This window comes from Eurosta solidaginis, chromosome 3 (genome assembly GCF_040869045.1).
Source record: "Eurosta solidaginis isolate ZX-2024a chromosome 3, ASM4086904v1, whole genome shotgun sequence".
NCBI lineage: Eukaryota > Metazoa > Arthropoda > Insecta > Diptera > Tephritidae > Eurosta > Eurosta solidaginis.
The window spans coordinates 3,945,000-3,968,388 of NC_090321.1; the positions used below are offsets into that span (position 1 = coordinate 3,945,000).

The window sequence follows — 23,389 nt, forward strand, 5'->3', positions numbered from 1 at the left end:
AAAAGTGTTGATTTATATTTAAAACTGAAGGGAAAAAACTATGACAAAATTTGATTTAGGTATGAAAAGAGCTTACATTTTAAACACAAAAACTGGTTGAAAAAATTGTGCTGAGTGAAATTCTCCTCTTTGTTAAATACATACATACAGTAAACCAGTAAGCCCTAAAAGTGCATCGAATTTTGTTATTATTTATTAGTTAAATTTAATTAAAAACAACGTCAATAAATTTAATATATCGAGTGCGCAGGCATTAACCCACGCGATCTCAACTTGTTTTTTAATGGAAAAGTACATATTTCAAATGTCATGACTGCTTGTTTTGAGACTAGACCTCTGCTGCTAGGGTTTAGTCGAGTTCATTAAACGACCATATAATATTCCATAAGGATTAAACATGAAATTAAGTATTAATTTTGCGCCTAAACTTTTCTTCTTCTCAAAAATCAGCTAAAGAAGACTGCTTAGAGAATGCCTGCGTAAATACAGAGTCTATAGCAATCTATAGCAAAGGTTGGCAGAATTGTTCAGAAGAGCTTCTTAAAGCGGGAGTCATTGGTGCCGTATGTCGTATCGTTGTAGTCGTATCCCTAACGTAATCAGCTGTTTATCCTTACGACGGTAAACCAAAAACCAATTGGTTGGCTACGATACGGTTACGACCTTAGCGGCACCAATAATCGATTGCATTGATTCCCATAAGTTTGGTCGAATCAGCTGTTATAAGGTTACCGATACGATTACCGATAAAGCACCAATGTATGCAGCTTAAAGCGTCGGATATCTATTCACCCTTCGCCTATATATTGTGTAGGAGCAGCGACTAAGATTCAATAGAATAATCTGTGAATCAGTATTCGCTTGTACTGCATGCAGTAAACGACTCATGCGCAAAATTTTCTTTCAGCATACTCCCTATAGACACATGCCACTATAAAAAATATTTGTTTGTATTCGAAGCTCTGCTGGCCCTATGCACCTCTGGTCTATAGTCACTTAAGAAAACTCTCGTATTCAATTATCTTACCCATAATCGATTTGCCCATAGTGCGCTGCTAAGGCAAATCTGTAGATTTTAATTAATATTCCTACGTCATTCCATGGCTGTTAATTACTTAATTTAGAATCTACTGATGAATACTCGGCACTATGTCGAGGATTGTCAGGATATAATCCCGATAGTTATTTCCCAGTATTTAGGATAAGTCTCCTTGAGCCGTCTATGACGTAGATGAGGCCGGTTTTTTTATGAACATATGGGTTCTGCTGGCGCATTACAATTCATTGTATTTGTGCCATCTGGAGATGTGTCTCTGTATCCTTTCTTTGAGCAAGCTTGTCAAATGATGTAATTAACACTGCAACCGTTTCTGATGTAACGCCAATTTAAGAAAAGCATTCTAAAAAGAAAATAAGTAAGGAAGGATAAGTTCGGGTGTAACCGAACATTACATACTCAGCTGAGAGCTTTGGAGACAAAATAAGAGAAATTCACCATTTAGCAAAATGAACCTAAGGTAACCCTGGAATGTGTTTGTATGACATGTGTATCAAATGAAAGGTGTTAATGATTATTTAGTGTGGCCTTAGTTCTATAGGTGGACACCTTTTCGAGATATCGCCATAAGAGTGGACCAGGGGTGACTCTAGAATGCGTTTGTACGATATGGGTATCAAAGCAAAAGTATTAATGAGAGTTTTAAAAGAGAGTAGCACTTAGTTGTATATGTGAAGGCGTTTTCGAGATATCGACCAAAATGTTGACCAGGGTGACCCAGAACATCATCTGTTGGATACCGCTAATTTATTTATATATATAATACCACGAACAGTATTCCTGCCAAGATTCCAAGGGCTTTTGATTTCAGCCTGCAGAACTTTTTCATTTTCTTGTACTTAGTATGGTAGGTATCACATCCATTTTACAAAGTTTTTTCTAAAGTTATATTTTGCGTCAATAAACCAATCCAATTTTTTTTTATTTTTTATAGAATTATGGCATTTTTTTCATTTTTCGTAATTTTCGATATCGGAAAAGTGGGCGTGGTCATAGTCGGATTTCGGCCATATTTTATACCAAGATAAAGTGACTTCAGATAAGTACGTGAACTAAGTTTAGTTAAGATATGTCGTTTTTTGCGCAAGTTATCGTGTTAACGGCCGAGCGGAAGGACAGACGGTCGACTGTGTATAAAAACTGGGCGTGGCTTCAAACGATTTCGCCCATTTTCACAGAAAACAGTTATTGTCATAGAATCTATGTCCCTACCAAATTTCACAAGGATTAGTAAATGTTTGTTCGATTTATGGCATTAAAAGTATTCTAGACGAATTAAATGAAAAAAGGCGGAGTTACGCCCATTTTGTAATTTTCTTTTATCTTTGTATTTTGTTGCACCCTATCATTACTGGAGTCAAATGTTGACATAATTTACTTTTATACTGTAAAGATATTGAATTTTTTGTTAAAATTTGACTTTAAAAAAATTTTTTTTTAAAGTGGGCGTGTTCGTCATCCGATTTCGCTAATTTTTATTTAGCATACATATAGTAATAGGAGTAACGTGCATGCCAAATTTCATCATCATACCTTCAACGACTGCCAAATTACAGCTTGCAAAACTTTTAAATTACTTTCTTTTAAAAGTGGGCGGTGCCACGCCCATTGTCCAAAATTTTTCTAATTTTCTATTTTGCGTCATAAGGTTAACGCGCCTACCAAGTTTCATCGCTTTATCGGTCTTTGGTAATGAATTATCGCACTTTTTCGGTTTTTCGAAATTTTCGATATCCAAAAAGTGGGCGAGGTTGTATTCCGATTTCGTTCATTTTAAATAGCGATCTGAGATGAGCGCCGGCAAAATTTACTCAAGTTATCGTGTTTACAGACGGACGGACGGACGGACGGACATGGCTAAATCAATTTCTTTTTTCACCCAGATCATTTTGGTATATAGAATTCTATATCTATCTCGATTAGTTTTAGCCGTTACCGTTATGCGAACAAAGTTAATATACTCTGTGAGCTCTGCTCAGTTGAGTATAACAATAGGTTATACCATTGTTTTGGGGCACTTGGTAAAATTAAGAGGACAAATACGAGGTCTAAATCCCTAAACTGCTACAGTAACGGCTTCGGGTACGTCTAGCCGTACGACTGTGTTCAAAGTTATGGTTACAAATTCCGATCCGGTTTAGGATCAAGATCATCATGAATTGGTACCTAACCACTAAGGAAAGTTTAACCGTTTCGTAGCAATTTATTTCAGGCATTCTTACTTCGAACTTACTACTTGCGCTAGCTGGGGACAGCATGAAAAATCAATCTCCACCTGTTTCAAACTCTGGGAAGTCCCCGCTTTATCTGTTGCCAAATCACCCTCCTCAATTACGAATTTGAAAAAGTTGCGGTGAGAGTAATGGTCACTTTTGCGGTTACAATGACGGCATCGCTGTCACGGTTATGACAGAGAAGTTTCAGGTGGCGGCAATGGTTCTGGTTATCATAAGCGAACTTTATTCTAGAATACAACGGCTTTTAGTAATTAAAACAAAAACAGCCAAGAATTGACGTATTAAATGTATGAATAAGTATGTATTCCCGTATATATACGTGCCAGTTTGTGAAAATATTAATAAAGAATTTAAATATATTTTGAGATTGCAACAAAAACCAAGAAATTAAATCATTTATCAACTTTGAATTTTTTTTTTCTTTCTGCGAATTTTTAAATTTAGAAATTCAAAACAAGTTTTTTCTTGGCTTGATATTTTTGTGAAAGATGCAGTTTTATTTGAGTTTTAAATTAAACCAATACATATATATGGCGGTGTTTATATTTAAACTTTTTGTGGCTTTGAATTTCGCATTTTACAGATTATTTTAGCAAGTTTTTTTTTTTTTGCTAAACTATCAACTTTTATTTTGTAACCATTTATTTGGCTGCCCTTCAATATGATACATGCAAACAAGCAAATTACCAATTAAGTTGGCACTAATTGGGTTAATGACATACATAGAGATTAAATGTTTTATTTGCATTTTGTTGCAAATTTTATTTCAAACAAAATTATGTTTTAATTTTGATTGTTTTATTGCAATATTTGCAGATTTTCCCATTTATGTCCATTCTTAAAATTAGTAATGTTTATTTCTTTTATTCGTATCTCTTCGCAATTTAGCTCCGTATCCATAGGAATTCGAATGGCTGACCAACAATTTGCGGCCAAATTAGTGCCAAAATTTCAGAATAATAATAAGCGCTAGCTAACTTGTTAAACAAAAAAATAAACTACTTATTTTTATGACAACTCGAGTTCGTATCTCAACTTAGGGAGGATATAATTTCCAAGTTAAAAATACAATGGTATATGAAGAGATCTTTGGCAAGTTCGAAATAGTTTTAATATCAACCAGTATGTATTATAATAATATATAAACGAAGTAAACTTGAATGTTCCGTGGCGAGTTTCAAGGCATTATAAACCTATAATTCAGAACCAGTTTCCAACTAAACGAACGTTTTCTGTGTTTGTGCGAAGATTATAACTCTCACTCGAAAATAATTGATGTTTCGGACTCTCTCATGAAAAAAAACGGCTCTATCTTCTCTTAACAATTAAAAAATCATATTGTGGCGAATACTAGCATCAATATGCTGTTAGTAAATAATCACAAAAACAAAAACAGCAAACAGCCACACTTATGTACATGTACACAGTAAAGTAAGCCATCTACACACATCCATAGAAGGCGACGAAGAATATTACACACACATAACCAGCAGCTTAAAACAAAGAGATTATCTCACATACACATATGTAGCCATCAGCTAAGAGCAGAAGTTGTTACTCACAGATATACATATATATAGCTAATAACCAAGCATAAGATACAACTGTTCTAGAACACATGTTCGTGAAGCGACTAGACCTTAGGAGAAATGGGCGAACGAGGTAACCGATAGTATAAAAAACAGCGGAAGCTGAGGAATCAGTTAATCAGTTTGATTTAAACACGCTAGTAGTGCAGTATAATTGAATTTGTGAAGTACTACTCCCAAAGTAATCCAAATAAAGACCATTTTGCAATACTGAAAATTGGAGTTATTTATTCGACAGTTCAGCGATTCGAAGGCGCATAATTATCAGGAACTCCCAAAAATTAGTTACAATATGTATACTTTTAATCTATTGTGTTGTGTATCTATGTATATTTCTCAGCTGTTGAGTTTATCTGTACCTGAGCAGTTTTGGATCTCGACGTTTAAGAAGCCACTGACTCTCAAAAACTCGGGAACAATAAAAATTCAAAATTACAAACATAAATAAAAGTTAGAATAAAAATTAAAAATTTGTATTAAAAAAATGAATAGGATTAGCCTGGTTTTATCGGCCTACTTGAGTGCAGTGCGCTGCCACAACGTCCGAGCAAATAAAAATCAATAAAAGATGAACAGATCTGGGGACTTATTGTTCAGTTACTGTTAAGATGAAATTTGAATAAAATTAAAAAAACAATGTAATAAATTGAAAGTTTTTAAATGTTGGTAAAAAAGTTTAAAAATTATTCATTATTGCTTAGGCATGCTTTGCAAACTAAAAATAAGTTTAATATCTGCTTTTCTTCAGTAAGAAACTAACTACGAGTTAACCATAAGTTGAAGTGAAATAAGCCAAATGAGCCGGCACACATTTTTATTTGATTTTTTTCATAACAGAAATACACTTTTGTAGGGTTATGGCCGAAAGGTTACCGCTGCACGACACTACAACCAAATGCATCTATTCCTTTCCTTTCATGCAGCTAATTAATTTTGTATGCCAAAACCGCAATTGTAAGAGGTGCCTATTTCTGCATTACTTTTCAACTGATTTTAGTCTCAAAATAAGTTAGCCCGTTGTTAGCTGTTATACATTTGCATGTTGCTGATATAATCAGAGCTGCTGAACCCCCTATACACTTATAGCACTTTTGTTTTTGTTTTGCCCTGAAGGATAGACACAGATACAAATTAACATTTTTAATATAAAAAACATTTCATAGTACTCCATATGCCCTCACATATAAATTCGATTCATATAAAAGTGCCTGAATTTCATATGAAAGTGCAAAGAAAAAGCAATTCCATATGAAGCCAAGGCACTTCGGTATGATATTCAAATTTACACTAACAAATTGAAACCAGATACTGTTTTACAATTTTAATTCAAAATCTATTCATTAAGGGGATCATCAAAATTCTTTAACATTTAAAATGATTTTTTTTCTTTTTTTTTTCAATTTAAAAAATTTCAGTGTACATATAATTTTGTATAAGTATAGTGATTTGTACTCCATCCGGTATATCGTTAAATAGTCAACTATTAGTTACCTTTTTTTTGGCAATTGATAAATATTTCCTTCAGGGTCTTTTCTGCAGAGTAGATACGTATGTTTTAATATTTCTTTGCGACATATTCCAATGAAGTTTGCGAGGAGAATATCTTGTATATTATTTTTGTAAAATTTTTCCATATTTGTGTATACAAAAATTTGTAATTTGGTTAAATTTGAGCCACGCGTTTACCTGATGTGCTCATTCGTCTAAAATATAATAGCGGATGTACATAAATTACATACCCACATACTCAAATATATGTATATCAACACGTACTTAAGGTTATCTAATAACAGTATAACAAATACATACTTAAAAGTGGGCGATATATTTGGAGTGAATCTTCATTAGTGATTTGGCGATGGCGTTAGATGTCAATTTTACAATGAATTCACATTTTTATGTTTATAATTTCGAGTTAATTTGCAATGTGCAGTTAAGGTAAACTTATAAATAAATAAATAAATGTAAGGCGCGATAACCTCCGAAGATATTTAAGGCCGAGCTTCTCTTCCAATTTGCGTCGTGCTCCTCTTCATTTTCCCTATAAATTGGCCGGACGGCAGAAAGACACCCGGAGCGCTTACCAAACACTGCCGAGGGGCGACCCCGCTTAGAAAAAATTTCTTCTAATTGAAAAACCTTATTTCTAAAATTTTGATGTTGCTTTGCCCGGGGTGTGAACCCAGCGCATACGGTGTGGTAGGCGGAGCACGCTACCATCACACCGCGGTGGCCGCCATAAGGTAAGCTTGTTTGCATATATTTATATATTTTGAAGGATGGCATAATTTTTATATTTAAAGAGTGGGTTACAAATGTGTGTTACTTATATTTAGGATTTTTAAATAAACCCTGAGAGTTAAATTTTTCCATTTTAGAAGTATCTCTAATAAATTTAGATACTTTTGTTTATTTTTAATTACTTTGTTTCGTGCAAAGTGGCGCTTGTCAATAGCTTTCAAAAATATGACACCCACTGGACACCTCTAATGTAGAGCTAGTATTCATACTGTTGAGCTGAACTTGGAGCTTAGTATTTAAGTTATGGTGATATTGATAAAAAAAAATACATGGTGCTCATTTAGAGCAAACTTCACTTATAGTGGACAGTACTGCTTTTCTAATTTTCTAGTAGTCAATTTATTGATATGCTCATATCTTATTGAAGCAAGTTTATATTTTTATTTGAGTTAAGCTTAAATAAGGCCGAACTAGCCAACCAACAAGGCCTCACACACACTCAAAAATTAATTTTTTTATCGAGGAAAGTAGCTTTCAAAATAAGGAAAAATAGAATATAATATTTCACATTTCCCTTATTCTGGACAAATAACTTTCTTGAAAATTAAAAAGAACGCGTTCTTAACTGGTTCACTTTTCGGTGGCTCTCATACAGTAGCTGACTTTCACTGATTAATAAGTAATAGAAATTTACTTCTGCATCCGATCATCCGACCACTTTGGAGTGCGAAACTGTCGCTTTCTGTGACTGTCTAAGTTATTCGCTGCAGGGTTAATACATAATTCAACACACCTGTTACTAAAATTTCATTTTATTTTCTGGCGCAAGTACGTCATTTTAACACTTAAGTTAGAGAAGTCGGCTTAGTCGATGACATATATATATATTTCGCTCTAACAGGGATGGGGACCTTAATTTTATAAATAAACTAGAGAACGCGACAGACGTTTTTCTGTCTTAAAATTGGTTTTCCAGCATTTCAAAAGTGAGCCTCACTTTCCCTCTTAGCTCTCTGCACCATTTTCTTTTACTTTATCTTCCATTTTTCTCCTTATTTTTGTCCATCCCTTGTTCCATTTATCTTCCTCCTATTTCTGAACCCATTCTCACTCCCACACACACGCCCACCCCCCCCCCCCCACTCCTTATCATACTCCCACTCCTACTCTCACTCCTATTTCCACTTCCACTCTCATCCCTACTCCCACACTCACCTACACTAAAGTCCGACTAAACGACTAGACCGATTTTGATGAAACTTTGTGTGGGTGTTCAAGTAGTTTTAAGGATGCTTTAGATTTACAATCTGGTCCTTTTTTTCTTAGGGTAGCCGGGCCGACCCTTTAAAAAAACTATTTATAGTGCGATTTGCTTGAAATATGTTACGGGCGTACTTCCTGGACTAGCTTATTATTTGGGAAACTTTTACTTCCAGAAATTGGACCAGAGACCGTCCTATTCGAAGCACTCTTATTAATGGAGCGATTATCTTTTTTTTTTATTTTTTTTTTTTTATTTCAAAATTGAATGTATTGGTGAGAGTTTTAACAAGGGACGGTAGTTAGGAATACGAGGGAGATAGAAAAGGGAGCTATACGAAAAGCCTGAGGCAGAAAAAGAGAAAAATGAAAATAAGAGATAGAAGTGGGGGTTGGAGAGAGGTAGAGAGAGAATGGGAAGAGGAAGATAATAGAAAGAGGGGTGGGGGGAGAGTAAATAAATTGGGAGTACGAAATGAAGATAAGAATAGAGAAAGTGCGTGCGGAAAATAGATAAGAGAGAAAGCAAAAGAAGGGATGGAGATGAAGAAAAATAGAGGAAGGTTGACGAAAGAAAGTGGGAATAGGGGCAAGAAGATCCATTTTTTTTTTTTTTTTTTTGTAGAAGCTAAAACAAACATCTGCAGACTAGGAGAGAAGATACATAGCAGGAAGGAATATTATCGGGCAGGACAAAGTTTGCTGGGCACTCTAGTACCTAATATGGAATACCTGCTTCACCTGGCCGTCCGAAAAAGTAAAATATTTTAAAATCGCATTCATCTTAACATAGAGAGAAGATTGAGACGTTCGCCTGCCCAATAGAATTCCTCTCTGCGAAGTGTCTACTATCTTTTTAAAAAGAGGCATTTGTCATATTGTAGCTTCGCCAAAAAAATGTTTGTATCTTCATTCCCCTCCCTCCTCCTTTTCGGTCTCTCTTCAGCATTTCTTCTACTCCAAGTTGGCGGTTGCAGTTGAGTGATAGTAGCGTGCTCCACCTACCACACCGAAGATCCTGGGTTCGAGCCCCCAGCAAACCAAAATTTCGGAACAAGTTGTTTTAATTAGGAATAGTTTTCCTATGTAGGGTCGCCCCTCGCAGTGATTTGGAAAGCTCTCCGAGTGTATTTCTGCCAGGGAAAGCTTTTCAGTTAAAGCACATCTCCCGTGTAGATACCATTCGGGGTCGGCGTAAAACATGTAGGTACCGTCCCTCCAATTTCTGGGAAAAAATTAAAAAGAAGCACGACACAAATTGTAAAAGAAGCTCTGCTTTAAATCTCTTCGGAGCTCATCGCGCCTTGCATTTATTTATTTTTTAGTTCCACTTAGTACCTCTCCCTCATCGCAATCGAACCAAACGTTTAGGAGGAGTTCCGGCACAAACACACGTACAGAAGAAATATATATATTAACATAGTATAAGTATACATTTTTAGTAGCTAAATTAAATCTTATAATTTAGTAAAGAATAAAAAAATTGTTAACTGCAAAAAAATCATATAAATTTGTATAAATTATAATGTTAAACATGACTTTGCTAATTTAATTGTGCACAAAATTAAATTGCTCATAATAAAACATTAACCCCTAACATGATTATGAATTTTGGTAACTAAAATAAGGCAATGTGTAAATAAAAATAATCTTTTGCGCATTTATTCTTAAAATTGAAATAAGATCCAATTATATTTTATAGGAAGTAATTTATGACATTAAACAAATTAAGTAATAAAAAAGTTGTAATATAAAATTTGAATACCCAGTTTGGCCGAATCGAAGCTTGTCTGATTTAAAATAAATTAAGTAAAAACACAAACAAAATTTTTTCTTTGCCTTTATATTTTTACATGTGTGGTCTTTTAATAACAGTTAAGTGCTCGGGCGTTAGTGGAAAGAACGCCAATGAGTGACTGCGCTAAAGCCAAGTTGCGTTGTTGATGCAATGACGAGGACCGTTTGGGTTTTTTACAAGATGACTAATAGTTTTCCGCTGCTGGAAATTTTAAATGATTTAAGTGCAATGGATAAATGAACGAAAAAATTTGCAAAAAACATTTTTCAAATGTTTCATTAAAACTGGTCCGTGCAATGTCACTGACACAATAAAAAGCCTTCCTAAACTTTTATCAAAATAATTATCTTTTTAAATATCTTACTTTTTTGCTTATCAATTACTTTTATTAATTTATGATACTTATTGGAATAGCGAGCATTTTTATAATTAAACTTAAATATATTTTTTTGGCCTTGAATAACTTGTTTGTTTCATTCTTACAAGCGGGCATTGCCCATGAACTTAAACTTGAAAATCTGTGTGATAAATTGCTTATTCATCAAGAGTTGCATATTGATATTCTAAACTAAGATGCTGAATAGAATTACTGAAGGTTAACGAGTGATTAATGCAAACAACCTGAGTGGTTAAAAGCGGCACATATTTCTGGTCCAACTAAGAATTAATTTTCTACTTTTATAAATTTATGACATTTGAGTTTTACAAAAAACATTTTTGGAGAATTTTAGCAATAAATTTATCGAATTATTTTATGGCCTTGTACAAGAGGCATAGAACTAACAAACAAAATAAATTGTTGATAATCGAAGCCACTACCATAAATTTGCTGCTCACCCACCTGCCGCCATCATAAACCCTTATTTTAGTGCTCAGAGTATACTTCCCATATAGACTTTACTTCCATTACGGAAGTACTCAATCCCTACAAATACTAACGCATGTATATACATATGTATGTATGTAATAGATCGCGCTGAATGCTAGGGCACCAAAAAACGAATTATAGCATAAGCGTAGAATACTGTCGTGATTAATCTCACAAATTTTTCTTATGATTGTCAACGTAAACCAAATTCGAGTCCGCAGTTTTAAGGGCTTTTTAATTATACTTCTCTATAGTGGAAAAATTAGTCAACAAATTAGTTAGAATTATTTTTTTAACTAAACTAGAACACCCGACAGACGTTGTCCAGCCCTAGATTTGGCCTATCTTCTTACATTTTAATAAACTTCTTCCGTCTGACTCTGCCCTCCTCCCTCTTCACTTTTTCCTAATCCTTTTATTCACTCCTCCCTCCGTCTTTTTCGCTTCATCTATCTCCATCTTCGTCTCATTCTATCTCTTTCTCAATCTCCTTCTCTTTTTTCTCTTCTCTCAATTCCTTCTCATTCTTCTGCATCCCTTATTGCCTGTCCCAGAGAGTGGCATGTATTTTATTCCAGTCCCAGTCCCACTCCGAGTTTCATTCCCAGTCCCACTCCGAGTCGCAGTCCCAGTTCTAGTCCTAATCCCAGTCCTAGTCCGTCTCTGGATAATATATTACTCTGTACCAAAGCACTCATAAACAGCTTTCATTTGATATCCATATTGTATAAACACTGTCTAGACATTCACTGGCCCACGTTTTGGCCTATATCTCGAGACCCTGTACCTGTAGTAACCACCGCGTGAGGTTTACGCAACTTGTGTGAAAGTTCGAACAAAATCGACCTACGCATCTCTTCAAACACCGGCGACCAACTAACACACATTGTGGCCTTTCTCTTTATATATATATAGATTTTTATTTTTCACACTTCACTATAATATTAAAACGAAATGCAGATTTTGGTTGCTTTTGAAATTCGGCTTAAAAATTGCACATGGAACAACTAAAGAATCTCCTGTATTAAAAAAATGTCATAGTACCTCTAAATCTCGTGCCCCCTCAGAAACCCCCTCCCCCCCCCCCCCTCTCGACGGGCCTGGTGATATACTATACTTGATATCATTCGCTATAATATTTTTTTATTGATAAGAAGGTTGTTTAATTAAACACCAAGCAATTACACGGAAGTATATCCGCACCACTTGAAAATATGAGTGCCCTGCGTATACATAACATTTTGTTATTACGTATAAACAAATCAAAAAATTGCAATAAAATAATATTGCGACTATAAACTGAGATATAACCTATCCTATATTTCAAGTTAGATCAATCTACACACGGGGTGCAAAACAAATTCAAAATCGGTTCAGTAGTTTAGGAGTCCATTGGCCTCAAACTTGTGACATGTGTTTTTTATATATTAAGATGAAAAGAGAAATACCCTGCAGAAAAAATTTACATTTTCTAAAAAAAAGATAGAACGCTAGTTGGCTTTAAAAAGTCAGCTATAGATTGATTGGAAAGTAATGCAAAGTTTCCATTGCCACCATAGCTGTAAAAAAAATCGAACCGAAACAGTTTTAAGCAATGAAATAATTTATTAAAAAAAATGTAATACAACAATTCTTTTGTCCTTTCACGCCGTATTCCAGCAGTTTTTGGAACTTCATAAGTTTAAAAAAAAAATTGTGTAAATAAATGCTTCTTCTTCTGTGCCCAGATCTGATTGCATTTAAGCAGAATAAAAAATATCTTTGGTTGGCTTTAAGTATTATATTTTTATTATAACAGTTATATAGAAACATATATACATATGTACACCAGATAATAACAGGCAAACTTATTTTGAGACTGGAATTAGTTGACAAGTAATGCAGAAATAACCACTTCTGACTACTTTTCAGCCATTGCCATACAAAAATGGCTACCTTTTATTAAATAATAAATGTAGTTAACTTCATTTCCTGCTAGGTATCTACAGGTGACAAGCCAAACACACTATTTCGTAAGCCCTATATGATTTTCCGCTCCGCAATCCGATTCCAAACGAATTATAAAATTATCGGTAATTACAACGCATCGAAATCGGATTCGAAGCTTTAGAACAACCCTAGTATGTAAAATGAAGACTACAAAGTGTCTAGCAGAAAATTATAAATATTGTTATGCACGTATAAAAATATTATCAAGAAAATTGTACGCTAATTGCATATAATTAGCCAAATTGGGCACAAAGTAGCGAATCAGAGAAAATATATAATTCAATTCAGCGAATAAAGCTAGGCGTAGAAGGGACAGTGGCCATACCGAATAACTTTACGGAGGAAAAATTCATGTGCTACAATCACTCAATAGGACCAAATCAAATTAGCAAGGCTTGGTAAAGTATTTTCTGTAATATGGTGCCTCCATATATTTGGCTATACAAATCCAATCGCGTAGAAAATCATTGGGGGGAAGTCATTTCAGGTTTTAGTATAGCAAAGTTTACGTATTCGGGAGTCTATACAAAAATATGAATTTTTTTTTTAGTGAGCGTATTAAACAAAACCAATGTTTTAAAAAAATCGAGTTGGCAAGAGTTATTCTCCATTCAGTTACTAAGCTGACATTGTGTTTGCTGTTAATGCTTGTTCCCAAGTAGACGAAATCCTTCAAAGGCTCTAATTTTTATCTCAGTGGTGTGACTTGCAAGGAGCAATTGCGCCGATTCTTTCATGGATGATAGCAAATACATCCTCTTTTTCTCATTCACCGCAATACCCACTTTTTTTGCTTCTTTACCTAATCCAGAGAAGGCAGATCTCACAGCGCGTTTGTTCAAACCAGTCATATAAATGAAGAATGGCTCTGAGAGGTCCTTCTCTATATTTATAGAGGGTTGTTATGTTTCTTAATGTACTTTGGCAAAGCTTTATTAAATTTGCAGGAAACTTAAATTCAGATATAGCAGCATACAAGGAGCTTCTTTTTGCGCTGTCAAAGGCTTCTTTTTAGTCGACGAAAATATGCACTCAGACAAAAACACTTACATACCTTAAATGAGAAAAAACATTTTCTAAATATTTTATTTTTTAAATTGAGCAAAATTTCAATGTAATCAGTAAATATTTCTATTTTTATATAAAACTTTACATTAATTTGAAGAAAATTTTTCTTCTTTTTTTTTCAATCAAGAATACTTGATTGAATATTTCTCACAATATTTACATGCATGAGTTAACTCAGTGAATAATGGTACTCGACTGTAGAGTTGTGGACTTCGACTAGAAATCCACGGCCGTAACAGTTACGTAATAAACTTTTTGAATTTTTTTATACAATATCTCAATTTTTGAGAAAATTATTTTTCTAGATTAAGGGAAGCGTTTCTGCAGCGCAATTATTTTTCAGTAATTTTTAGGATTTTTCTTGATTGAACACTTAAGAAAAATACAAGCTTAAAACTAACTTGAAGTATTCATACTAGCTCCAAAAAGTATCGTACAACTTTCATATACTCTTAAGCAAACTCAATAATAAACTAAACACGATTAAAAAAAATGCCCACATTTCAATAATCAGACGCCTATTGAAACTTTTGCTTTCAAAAACCCTTCGGATTGTTAGTCATACCAAAATAAGTTCGTTGTGCTTTGGACAAATTATTAACATGCCCACTTTTCTATAAAAAAAATATGTCAATATTTACGTAGTTTAAAGTGGTGCTAATTTCTAAGGTATACTAAATAAAAATTCCATGCTTCTTCAATAACAGTTGATTCTCTCTAATCACCTCACTAACGAAAGACTAAAGCAACGAACTTGCATTAGCCGGTGCGGATTTATAATTGCTTGAGCAAACAATATTAAATGGTGGACAGAGCAACATACATAATATAAGAATACCAATGAAATTTAAGAAAATATCTTGTCGAATATATTTAAATGCCGAGACTTTATTTGGTGCTAATTGATTTATAAGAGCTTATTTCTTAGCAAAATTTTTATGTGCTTAAAAGGGGGCGAGAGCAAAAATTAGAAGTGAAATCTGTCGACGGTTGAGTAAAAATTTGAACTTGTTTTTAAAGTGGTTGAATTATTATCTGAGTATATATAAATCTATGCTAAAAGAAAGGTGGTAACTGAAAAGTTTGCTTAAAAGGGCGTATCTCAGCGAGAGCTTTCATAAAGTCATATCTCAAAAGGCCGGTTAATAAGATTGCAACTAAAAAACTAAATTTTTTTACCGAAGAGATATGAACTTAATCCCGCTTAATTGCTTTCCACAATAAACGTAAACGACTTTAAACGGCTAACTATACTGCAACAGACATATGAATCTATATTATGGCTTAAATTCGTAAGTTCTTTGTGAATTGCGAAAAGAAATAAATAAATGTTGAATTAACACTTTTTTTTGACAATGAAAATTATTTGTTTCAGTTGCAACCTTTTTAAATGGCTTAGGTCGATATATTTGAACAAACATAAAAACGATACATCTCGAAACCATAATAAATACTTTAGCTAAACCAGTAAATGATAATTTCAAAATACCAATTAAACTATCAACATTTTAGCCGCATTTCCTTCAAAATCAATTTGAAATGACCTTGAAATAGATACAAATAACGTGAAAACATGGACACATGGAAACTCAATCTGACGATAGAATTTATCGATTTAGCAGATACCTGGACATATTATTGTACAATTTGATAAAAATTTATATGATTTACCAAACTTTTTCTTTCAACCAATCAGTGCCATTTTTTATAAATTTATTGATTATTTATTAATTTTCTGAATGAATAATGTAAAAAATAGTTCACAAAAAATTTTATTTTTAATTTTTCAAAGCCAACAAAAATATACATAACCAGCAGACCCGGCAGACGTTGTTCTTCCCTAAATTTGGTCTATCTGCATACATTTTAATAAGATTTTTCCGTCAAACTCTGCCCTCGCCCCTCTACACTTTTTCCTAATCTTTGTATTCACTCCTCCCTCCGTATTTTTCGCTTCATCTATCTCCATCTTCGTCTCATTCTATCTCTTTCTCATTCTCCTTCTCTCAAGTTTTTTAATTCTTCTTCATGTCTTATTGCCAGTCCCAGAGCATGGTATGTATTTTGTTCCGTTCCCATTCCGAGTCTCTGTCCCAGTCCCACTCCGAGTCGCAGTCTCAGTCTCAGTCCCAGTCCTAGTCCTAATCCCGTCCCAGTCCGTCTCTAGTCTACTTCGCCGAAAAAGGCATGGTAAATACTAATATAGGCAAATTTATATACCAAATTTCAGGCAAATCGAATAGGAGGTATGTAAATAGGTATGTGGGTATTATTAATTCATTTCTTTATTTCGGCTTTATTTTCGGTTTTGTCAGGTTGATGCGACTAAATCGAATATCACAATGAAAATTACTTTAAAGCTGTCACCAACAGCTTTCGTTTGATATCCATAATACACACACATTCTAGGGGTATCCGGGTCCATGTTTTGGCCTATATCTCGAGACCCTAGTCACCAGTAGGTATTAAAACTACCCTGTACTAAAGCACTCATCAACAGCTTCAATTTGATACCCATAATGTAAAAATACTATCTAGGCGTTCACGGGTCCAAGTTTTGGCCTATATCTCGAGACTGGATTGGTTTTGTTGAAATCTTTTGACGTTCGTTGAAAACCAACAGTAAATATTATGAATATTTACGTGCTTGCCTTGTAAAATGTGTGACCTACAGCATTTTGTTCTAAAGAAATAAAACTCTAACAAAGTCAAAGTCAAAGCTAAATTATTCTCATTAAAAACCTTCACATTGCACGACAGTAACTATGTATTCTACGCAGCACATAACGGTAACAAATTAGTACATTATGCGCAAAAACTGGTTATAAAAATCAAAAAGAAGAATTTTTAAGAAAAAAATTACAACAAAATAAAACATAATAATAAAATAAGAAAATTTTACAGCAAATATAATAATAGTAAAAAAAATCTTAACTTCAACATCAAAAAAAAGCACAAAGAAAATAAAGAAGCAAAACGAAAATATTTGATCCGGCGCTACTAAATTGTTAACGCGCACGTCCCAAGGCCAGGTTTGGGTGCGAATGCAGGCTCACAAGGTCACCGATGCTGATAAACAGCCATGACAAGCCAAAGGCCTATGATTGGAGTTGATGTCGTTGTGATCATTGACGCTTTCATCGTCATTGATTTTATGGGCAAGTGCAAATGTACCGAAATAGTTGTTTTATCGCTTTTATATACAGCCAATGCATTCATAAGCAAAACATACAGACACTAGCATATGAAAAAAAGAAACAGTTTGTGTTGGCGAAGTTTTCAGTTTTTGTAATTTTGTTAAATATTTTTCATTTTAGAAAAAAAAAAAATATGTTTATATTACCCTTTTCAAATCGCTCAAATATGCGGAAGCTTTAGACCTTTTAAAAAACTTCAAATTTTGATTTTAATTTAATCATTTATTGTACAACATTTTTAAAGCTTCTTCTTCTAATTTATCGTTTGTATCTTATCACTTTATATTTTCAGTCATATCTTGCGTTCAAAGTCACTTGACCGCTTTTAAGAGCTCATAGTCACCTTGACATTCAAATTAATTTGTTAACCAAACGTTTATCAAATAATTCAAATTGGCGCCGCCAACCAATCTCAATTACGCCATGGCTGTCATGGGCGAGCATGACAGTAGCACTGAGGAATTGTCGTTAAGTGATCATAATCCGAAGATTATGGGACATATTTGCACGATACCGGAATTTTTTGCACATAAAAATATTTTTATTACCGGCGGCACAGGATTTTTGGGAACAGTGCTAATTGAAGCACTCTTGGATACACATCCCGATATTGGCACTATTTATGTACTAGTCAGAGGAAAACGTAAATTTGATCCCAATGAGCGTATTAGTCGTTTGCTGCAGAAACCGGTAAGTAGTAAAATTTTTGTAAAGTGTACATTGCGACATAACTTAAGACTGAGTCATTGAACGCCATCTCTCTTAAGTGGTTCAAGAAAGAAATATATAATACTTTGAGCTTGGAAATCATTGGTGAGGTCATGAATGAAAATGAATTAAATATATTTGTAGGAAAGAATATTTTCAGCACTAGTAATTTTTGATTAAGCTGTATACTAGTAAGTTGTGGCTTTGGTCATGTCTGTTTATAGTTGGACCTATCACCACAGGAGTGCAGTTTCAGACCCACTTCTAGTAGAAAAGGGCTCTTCCCGCTTAACAATAGTAAATTACTTTGTATGAATTAAGCGGGGATTGCCCTAATTGCTTTCAAATGTATGAAAGATTTATTTCAATTAAATTAAAGCAATTTTTCAATTTAATTTATTTAATTTTTCCCAAATTTTTAAATAAAATAGTAAATTACATACACAATTAGTTGTTGTTGCTTGTAAAAAAAATTGCTTTGACATTTTTTTTTCAAGTATGAAGTTTTTAGATCACACAATTTTAGTGCAATAAAGTGCAATTCAAAACTGGTAAAATTTTTTTTTAAGGTTCATAATGTTTCAAGGAAAGTTGCTAAGAATTGTCCGCATATCCGATTTTATGAAAATCGACTTTGAAGGAGAGCGACCCGCCCTATTATGGTTATCTTCTCCGGATGTAACATTTGCATCTTCGTTTGAGTATTAGAAAATTTGGTTGCAATGCGAGACTATTTTAACGTTAAAAAAACCACCCATCCAAAATCGTTCACCCAGGCAAGTGACATTTAGCAAGCTCAGATAAATACCAAAGAGGAGCAAGAAGTATGATAAATAGCTGCAGAGCAATTGAGAAGAAATTTAGAAAAAAACCACAGAATAATATAAAATACCAGTTTATATTCAGCCCAATTTTAAATAAAAATTCTTTGTGAGTTTTTTCATTTCTCCCTTTCCTCCTATTTTAAACAATGTTGGAGAATGCGGAAACCGGTTAAGGGAGAAAAGTAGGTATTATGAATGTGAGGGAGAAGGAGATTTTTTTGCCATTTCATAGGAGTTTTTTCACTTGTTAAATTAAAGGGAATGCATCGAAATAGTTAAAGGAAATTGGTTCTTTTAAAAAAGAACACTTATTTGTACAAATTTTTGATAAAATATTTATTTACATTCTACTACAATATTCTCACTGTTAATACAACAACATCAACAACCACAATATTTTTTATTTTAAGTCGAAAAGTATATCATAAGCAACGGAAGAGCTGTTCGTATATTTGATGCAGCCATCCAGAAATTGCGCAAGGATTTTTTAAGAAGGCTTAAATAGATTTTGGCATATGAATTTGCTTTGCAGAATGAATGCAGGCAACTCCGACGGATTTGTGTTATCCCGCCGGTCTTCTTCTTATGCTCCTCTGTTGATGTTGCTGTGGCACCAATTCATTACTCATTTCAGTGAATACCACATGAAATGCAATAATGTGCATTGTTTATACCGTATTTCTTAATTTCAAACAAATTCGCAACAGTAATTAAACTTTTCAACTTTTTAAACAAAATAAGGCATGCGCAACGAAATTTCAATTGACAAAACAGCTGACTTCGAAAATTCGAAATTCCTATTTCCCAATTATTCTTCTCCCTAGGAGAAAAGAATTGGAGGAATTTTTCCGCGTGAATAAAAAAGTCCACGAGAACAAAATTCCGCGAGAATATTTAGAATTGGTCTGATTATAATTTTTCTTTCTTCCTTTGTCCGTCTCAGAACCCACACAATAAAATACAAAAAGTCACTGACATTTGTTCACGAGTACAAGTACTTGTGCGCAGTTTGAATGTGGCGCATGCGTAGCTCTCGTAAAACACTCTTAAAAAACAATAAACTAGCAATTGGCAATAAACGCAAAATATATACGAGTATTACAAGCAAACTTGTCATAGTAAAATAAATGACACATGAATTCCGATTTTAGTTGTTTTTAATGAGGCTTTTTGTATGGATTTTGAGCTTGGTAATATTGTTGTAATTCGCATTTATTATTATACACTTTCTTGTATCCTTTTTTCTTCAAATTACTTTTTACATTTGCACCTTAGTATATACTTAAAAAATATAGCAATAAAATTAAATATAATTACGTGCATAGTAAATTTAAAATTTGCAGTTAAACAATCATCAAAACAAGTTCATGTAGAAACACTGAAGATAGCGTATACGAGTTTGTAATTGAGATGCTACGAAGCTTTAATATCGAAAGGACGGATCTTCCGCTACTTTTGAGTTAGACTTAGATTTCAACTAATTGTAATCAAGCTTTTAACAGAATACTACACAGAGCAGAGTTCTTTGGGTTAGAAAAGTTTAGCGTTTTTGTGAAGTATATTCAAATCCACTTCATATCAAATGATATTAATTTTAGATCCATCGAAGCAGGCACGACTTCAATTATCAACAATTGCCGTTACGGGTAATTTATCTAACCTATGGGCTCATGTGGGATCATCACGAAGGGGCCAGTTAAACCTATCTCCTATTCATAGGTTCGTATGTCCTAGTGCTCATCTTAACCAGAAGAATTAAAATTCACTCAATTCATTTTTTATACCGCTTGCGAATCAATTTTAAAACAAACATTTGTTTTCATTTGATACTGACGAATAATTAAATAGTCTATAAATTCGGAAAAAACAATTTTTTTTACATTAATTTATGCCTTTACACAATTTTGACAAATATTCTTCTTCCATTTCATTTATACAAATGAATGATTTTTTTATACATTCTTAAGAAAACATTCCTCCCCTCCCCCCCCCCCCCCCCGACCTTTTATAAGCTATTTTAGCAGATATTTTTGAGACACGACAACCTAAAAGTGTGCAGATTCAGATTTTAGCTGAGCTTCAATGAGTCAACTCCGAAATATTCGCCTACTGTTCACCACGATGGGCATAAGTGGTTTGCTTTATAAAGTGACACGTGTATTGCAGAGTCCTCCTTTACATTTTGGACTTGCAATATTGAAAACGTTGCAATGAATTGCGAAGCGAAAAAACCTCGTATGAGCCGAACGCCTTTTCTTGACGACCTTGACAAACGTAAAAATGCTATGACAAGCATATGAAGCTACCGGGCCCTTAGTGGAAAAGGCCGCGATGGTGATGCCATGGAATCGTTAATTTCCTAATGGAAACAAAGGCTGATATTACTCTCTTATCACAGTGTCCATGTAAATGAGAGCATTTGTGGTGCTGGATTTGTATTGGGATAGAGGCTTGCCGACAAGTACTTCGTCGGTTCGCGCCTTGTCACGATATCACACAGCTGCACAAAGTGATCTTAAACTGTTCCTATATGCGATTAGATGACAAGTTCCATACCTGTGAGCTATGTAAGAAACACTTTTCCTCGTTTTTAAGTAATAAAGGGGAAGAAAATGTACACAATATAGTTCGGCCGAATTTTGGTTTCGTCACCCGACTTTATTTATAACCGCTATAATTAGTTGTGAAGGATAATAATTATGAAGACATATTCATATCTATAATTTGTTTAAAATTGGACAAGATGACCAGTAAGAGACTGTTGATTGAGTCGCCACCTAGATTTGCTCTTTGTGTTATAGGGATAGTTGGTAAAGCACTGAAGGCTCTCTCAACAGACACCTGACTAGAAGAAACTGCCAATGCTATCTCCACTAATGCACGATTGTCCCTATCCGCCGCAGATTCGTTCCAGTATTCGAGAATATTGGTATGAAATGGAGTCCTCTCATGATGAAGCAACTTCTACAGTTTCTGCCGAATGGTTATGTATGTTGGTATTGTATCACTTTTTGTAGATTATATTCTTCCTCTAAATCTCCATACGGCTGTATATTTACAAAGCTAGAAGCTGTGTCACTGCATGCTTCATTAGAAAAGGTGTTAACTGATATTGTATTTGCATAAGTCTTCAATATATGTGCCTGAAAATTTGTATTTAAAGTTCGATTAAATTTTCCACGTTCTTTTTCAATTTTACGTCGCATACCAGCCAGTCCCGGTAGAAATCGCCGAAAATATATTGCTCCGTCTGAAGACGTTTACAGCATTTTGACGTTGTATTAAATGCAGTAACAAAATTTCCTATAAAATGCCAATTAATCTCAACATCGAACTCAATTTCGTTATCATTTGTATTTAAATAGTCTTTTAAATTTAATAAAGCTTCCATCATATCAAATGTAGAGTTCCACCGCATTATTGTATCAATTGGTGACATCGTTATACTCGTCTTGATCTTAGTTTCTTTATAACTGACTTGCAAGCCTCGAAGTCCTTATGCACAGTTTTAAAAAAGTCAGGTGCTGCCAACTGAATCGCGTGTGCAGCGTATCTTACAACTGGCAATAGAGATTATATCCTCTCATTAATCATTGGCATTGTATAGTATTCGTCTTCTATATCTAAAGCATAGTCCACGAACTCATTTTGCATTTCTTCTACATCGCGAAGCAAGAGTTTGGATGGCTTTATCATGTTGGATCCGTTGTCAGTGGTTGTGGAATATATTTGTTTTAGGGATATTCCTTAACTATCTAAGCATTCTGATATTTCATCCTTGATGAAACTTGAGCTATGCCTTAGTCGTAATTGAGTCGTACCGATTGTATGGATCATAATTTTATAATCTTTTATGTATTGAACGTTTATTCCTAATATGCTCTTACCCAATCGGCTTGCCACATTTATTTCAAGACTTATAGTTCTATCTTTTAAAATATGTCTTAATTGGGTTTTTATTTTAGTAGCGCACAAGCTTAAATTCTCAGTAATATTTTTTGAATTTACAGTTAAACAGTAGGTATCGCTATATGCCTTCGTTAATTGTTGCCTTTTTACCAGATCTGTTTCGATGTAATTCATACGAAAATTATGTTTATGAACTGCTTCATAATGGTATTTAAGTGTTTCCCAAGAGATGTACTTTTAATTCTTTTTCACAACGAAGACACTTGGACAAGTTTGTGTCTGCATTGTATTGCACTAATTTTGTTTTGTCAGTATGCGAAATTCTGCCCATTCCAAACACTAGTCCACACAAAAATCGTGTAAAAAATTTTTCTGTATGAGCAATGAAGCAACAAACTCTTTGGAGAATGAAAACAAATGTTAACTCGTACTAAAAATGAAAAGATAAATAAAAAAATCTCAAACATTTGAGAACAAATTCCCGTGCTTTCAAATTTTTACTTTTTCTTATTTGTGATAGTAGTTGAACCTGTACTCCAGCTGTAAAAATATTTCAATACATTTCAAATATTTGGGAATAATAAGAACAAAAAATTCGAAAGAATAATTTGTAAAAAAAAAATTTAATTTCAAACATTATCTGA

General features: G+C 33.9%; 1 protein-coding gene across 5 annotated transcripts in view; it reads left to right on the forward strand.

Moving 5' to 3' along the window:
• Positions 1-23,389, forward strand: part of LOC137243134 (putative fatty acyl-CoA reductase CG8303) — a 51,555-nt gene that overhangs the window by 16,223 nt on the left and 11,943 nt on the right. For all 5 annotated transcript variants that reach the window (XM_067770453.1, XM_067770448.1, XM_067770451.1 and 2 more), the window contains exon 3: positions 17,597-17,994. In XM_067770453.1, the coding sequence (XP_067626554.1) occupies positions 17,728-17,994 (267 nt within the window). In that variant the 5' untranslated portion in view covers positions 17,597-17,727. The remainder of the gene's footprint in view (positions 1-17,596; positions 17,995-23,389) is intronic.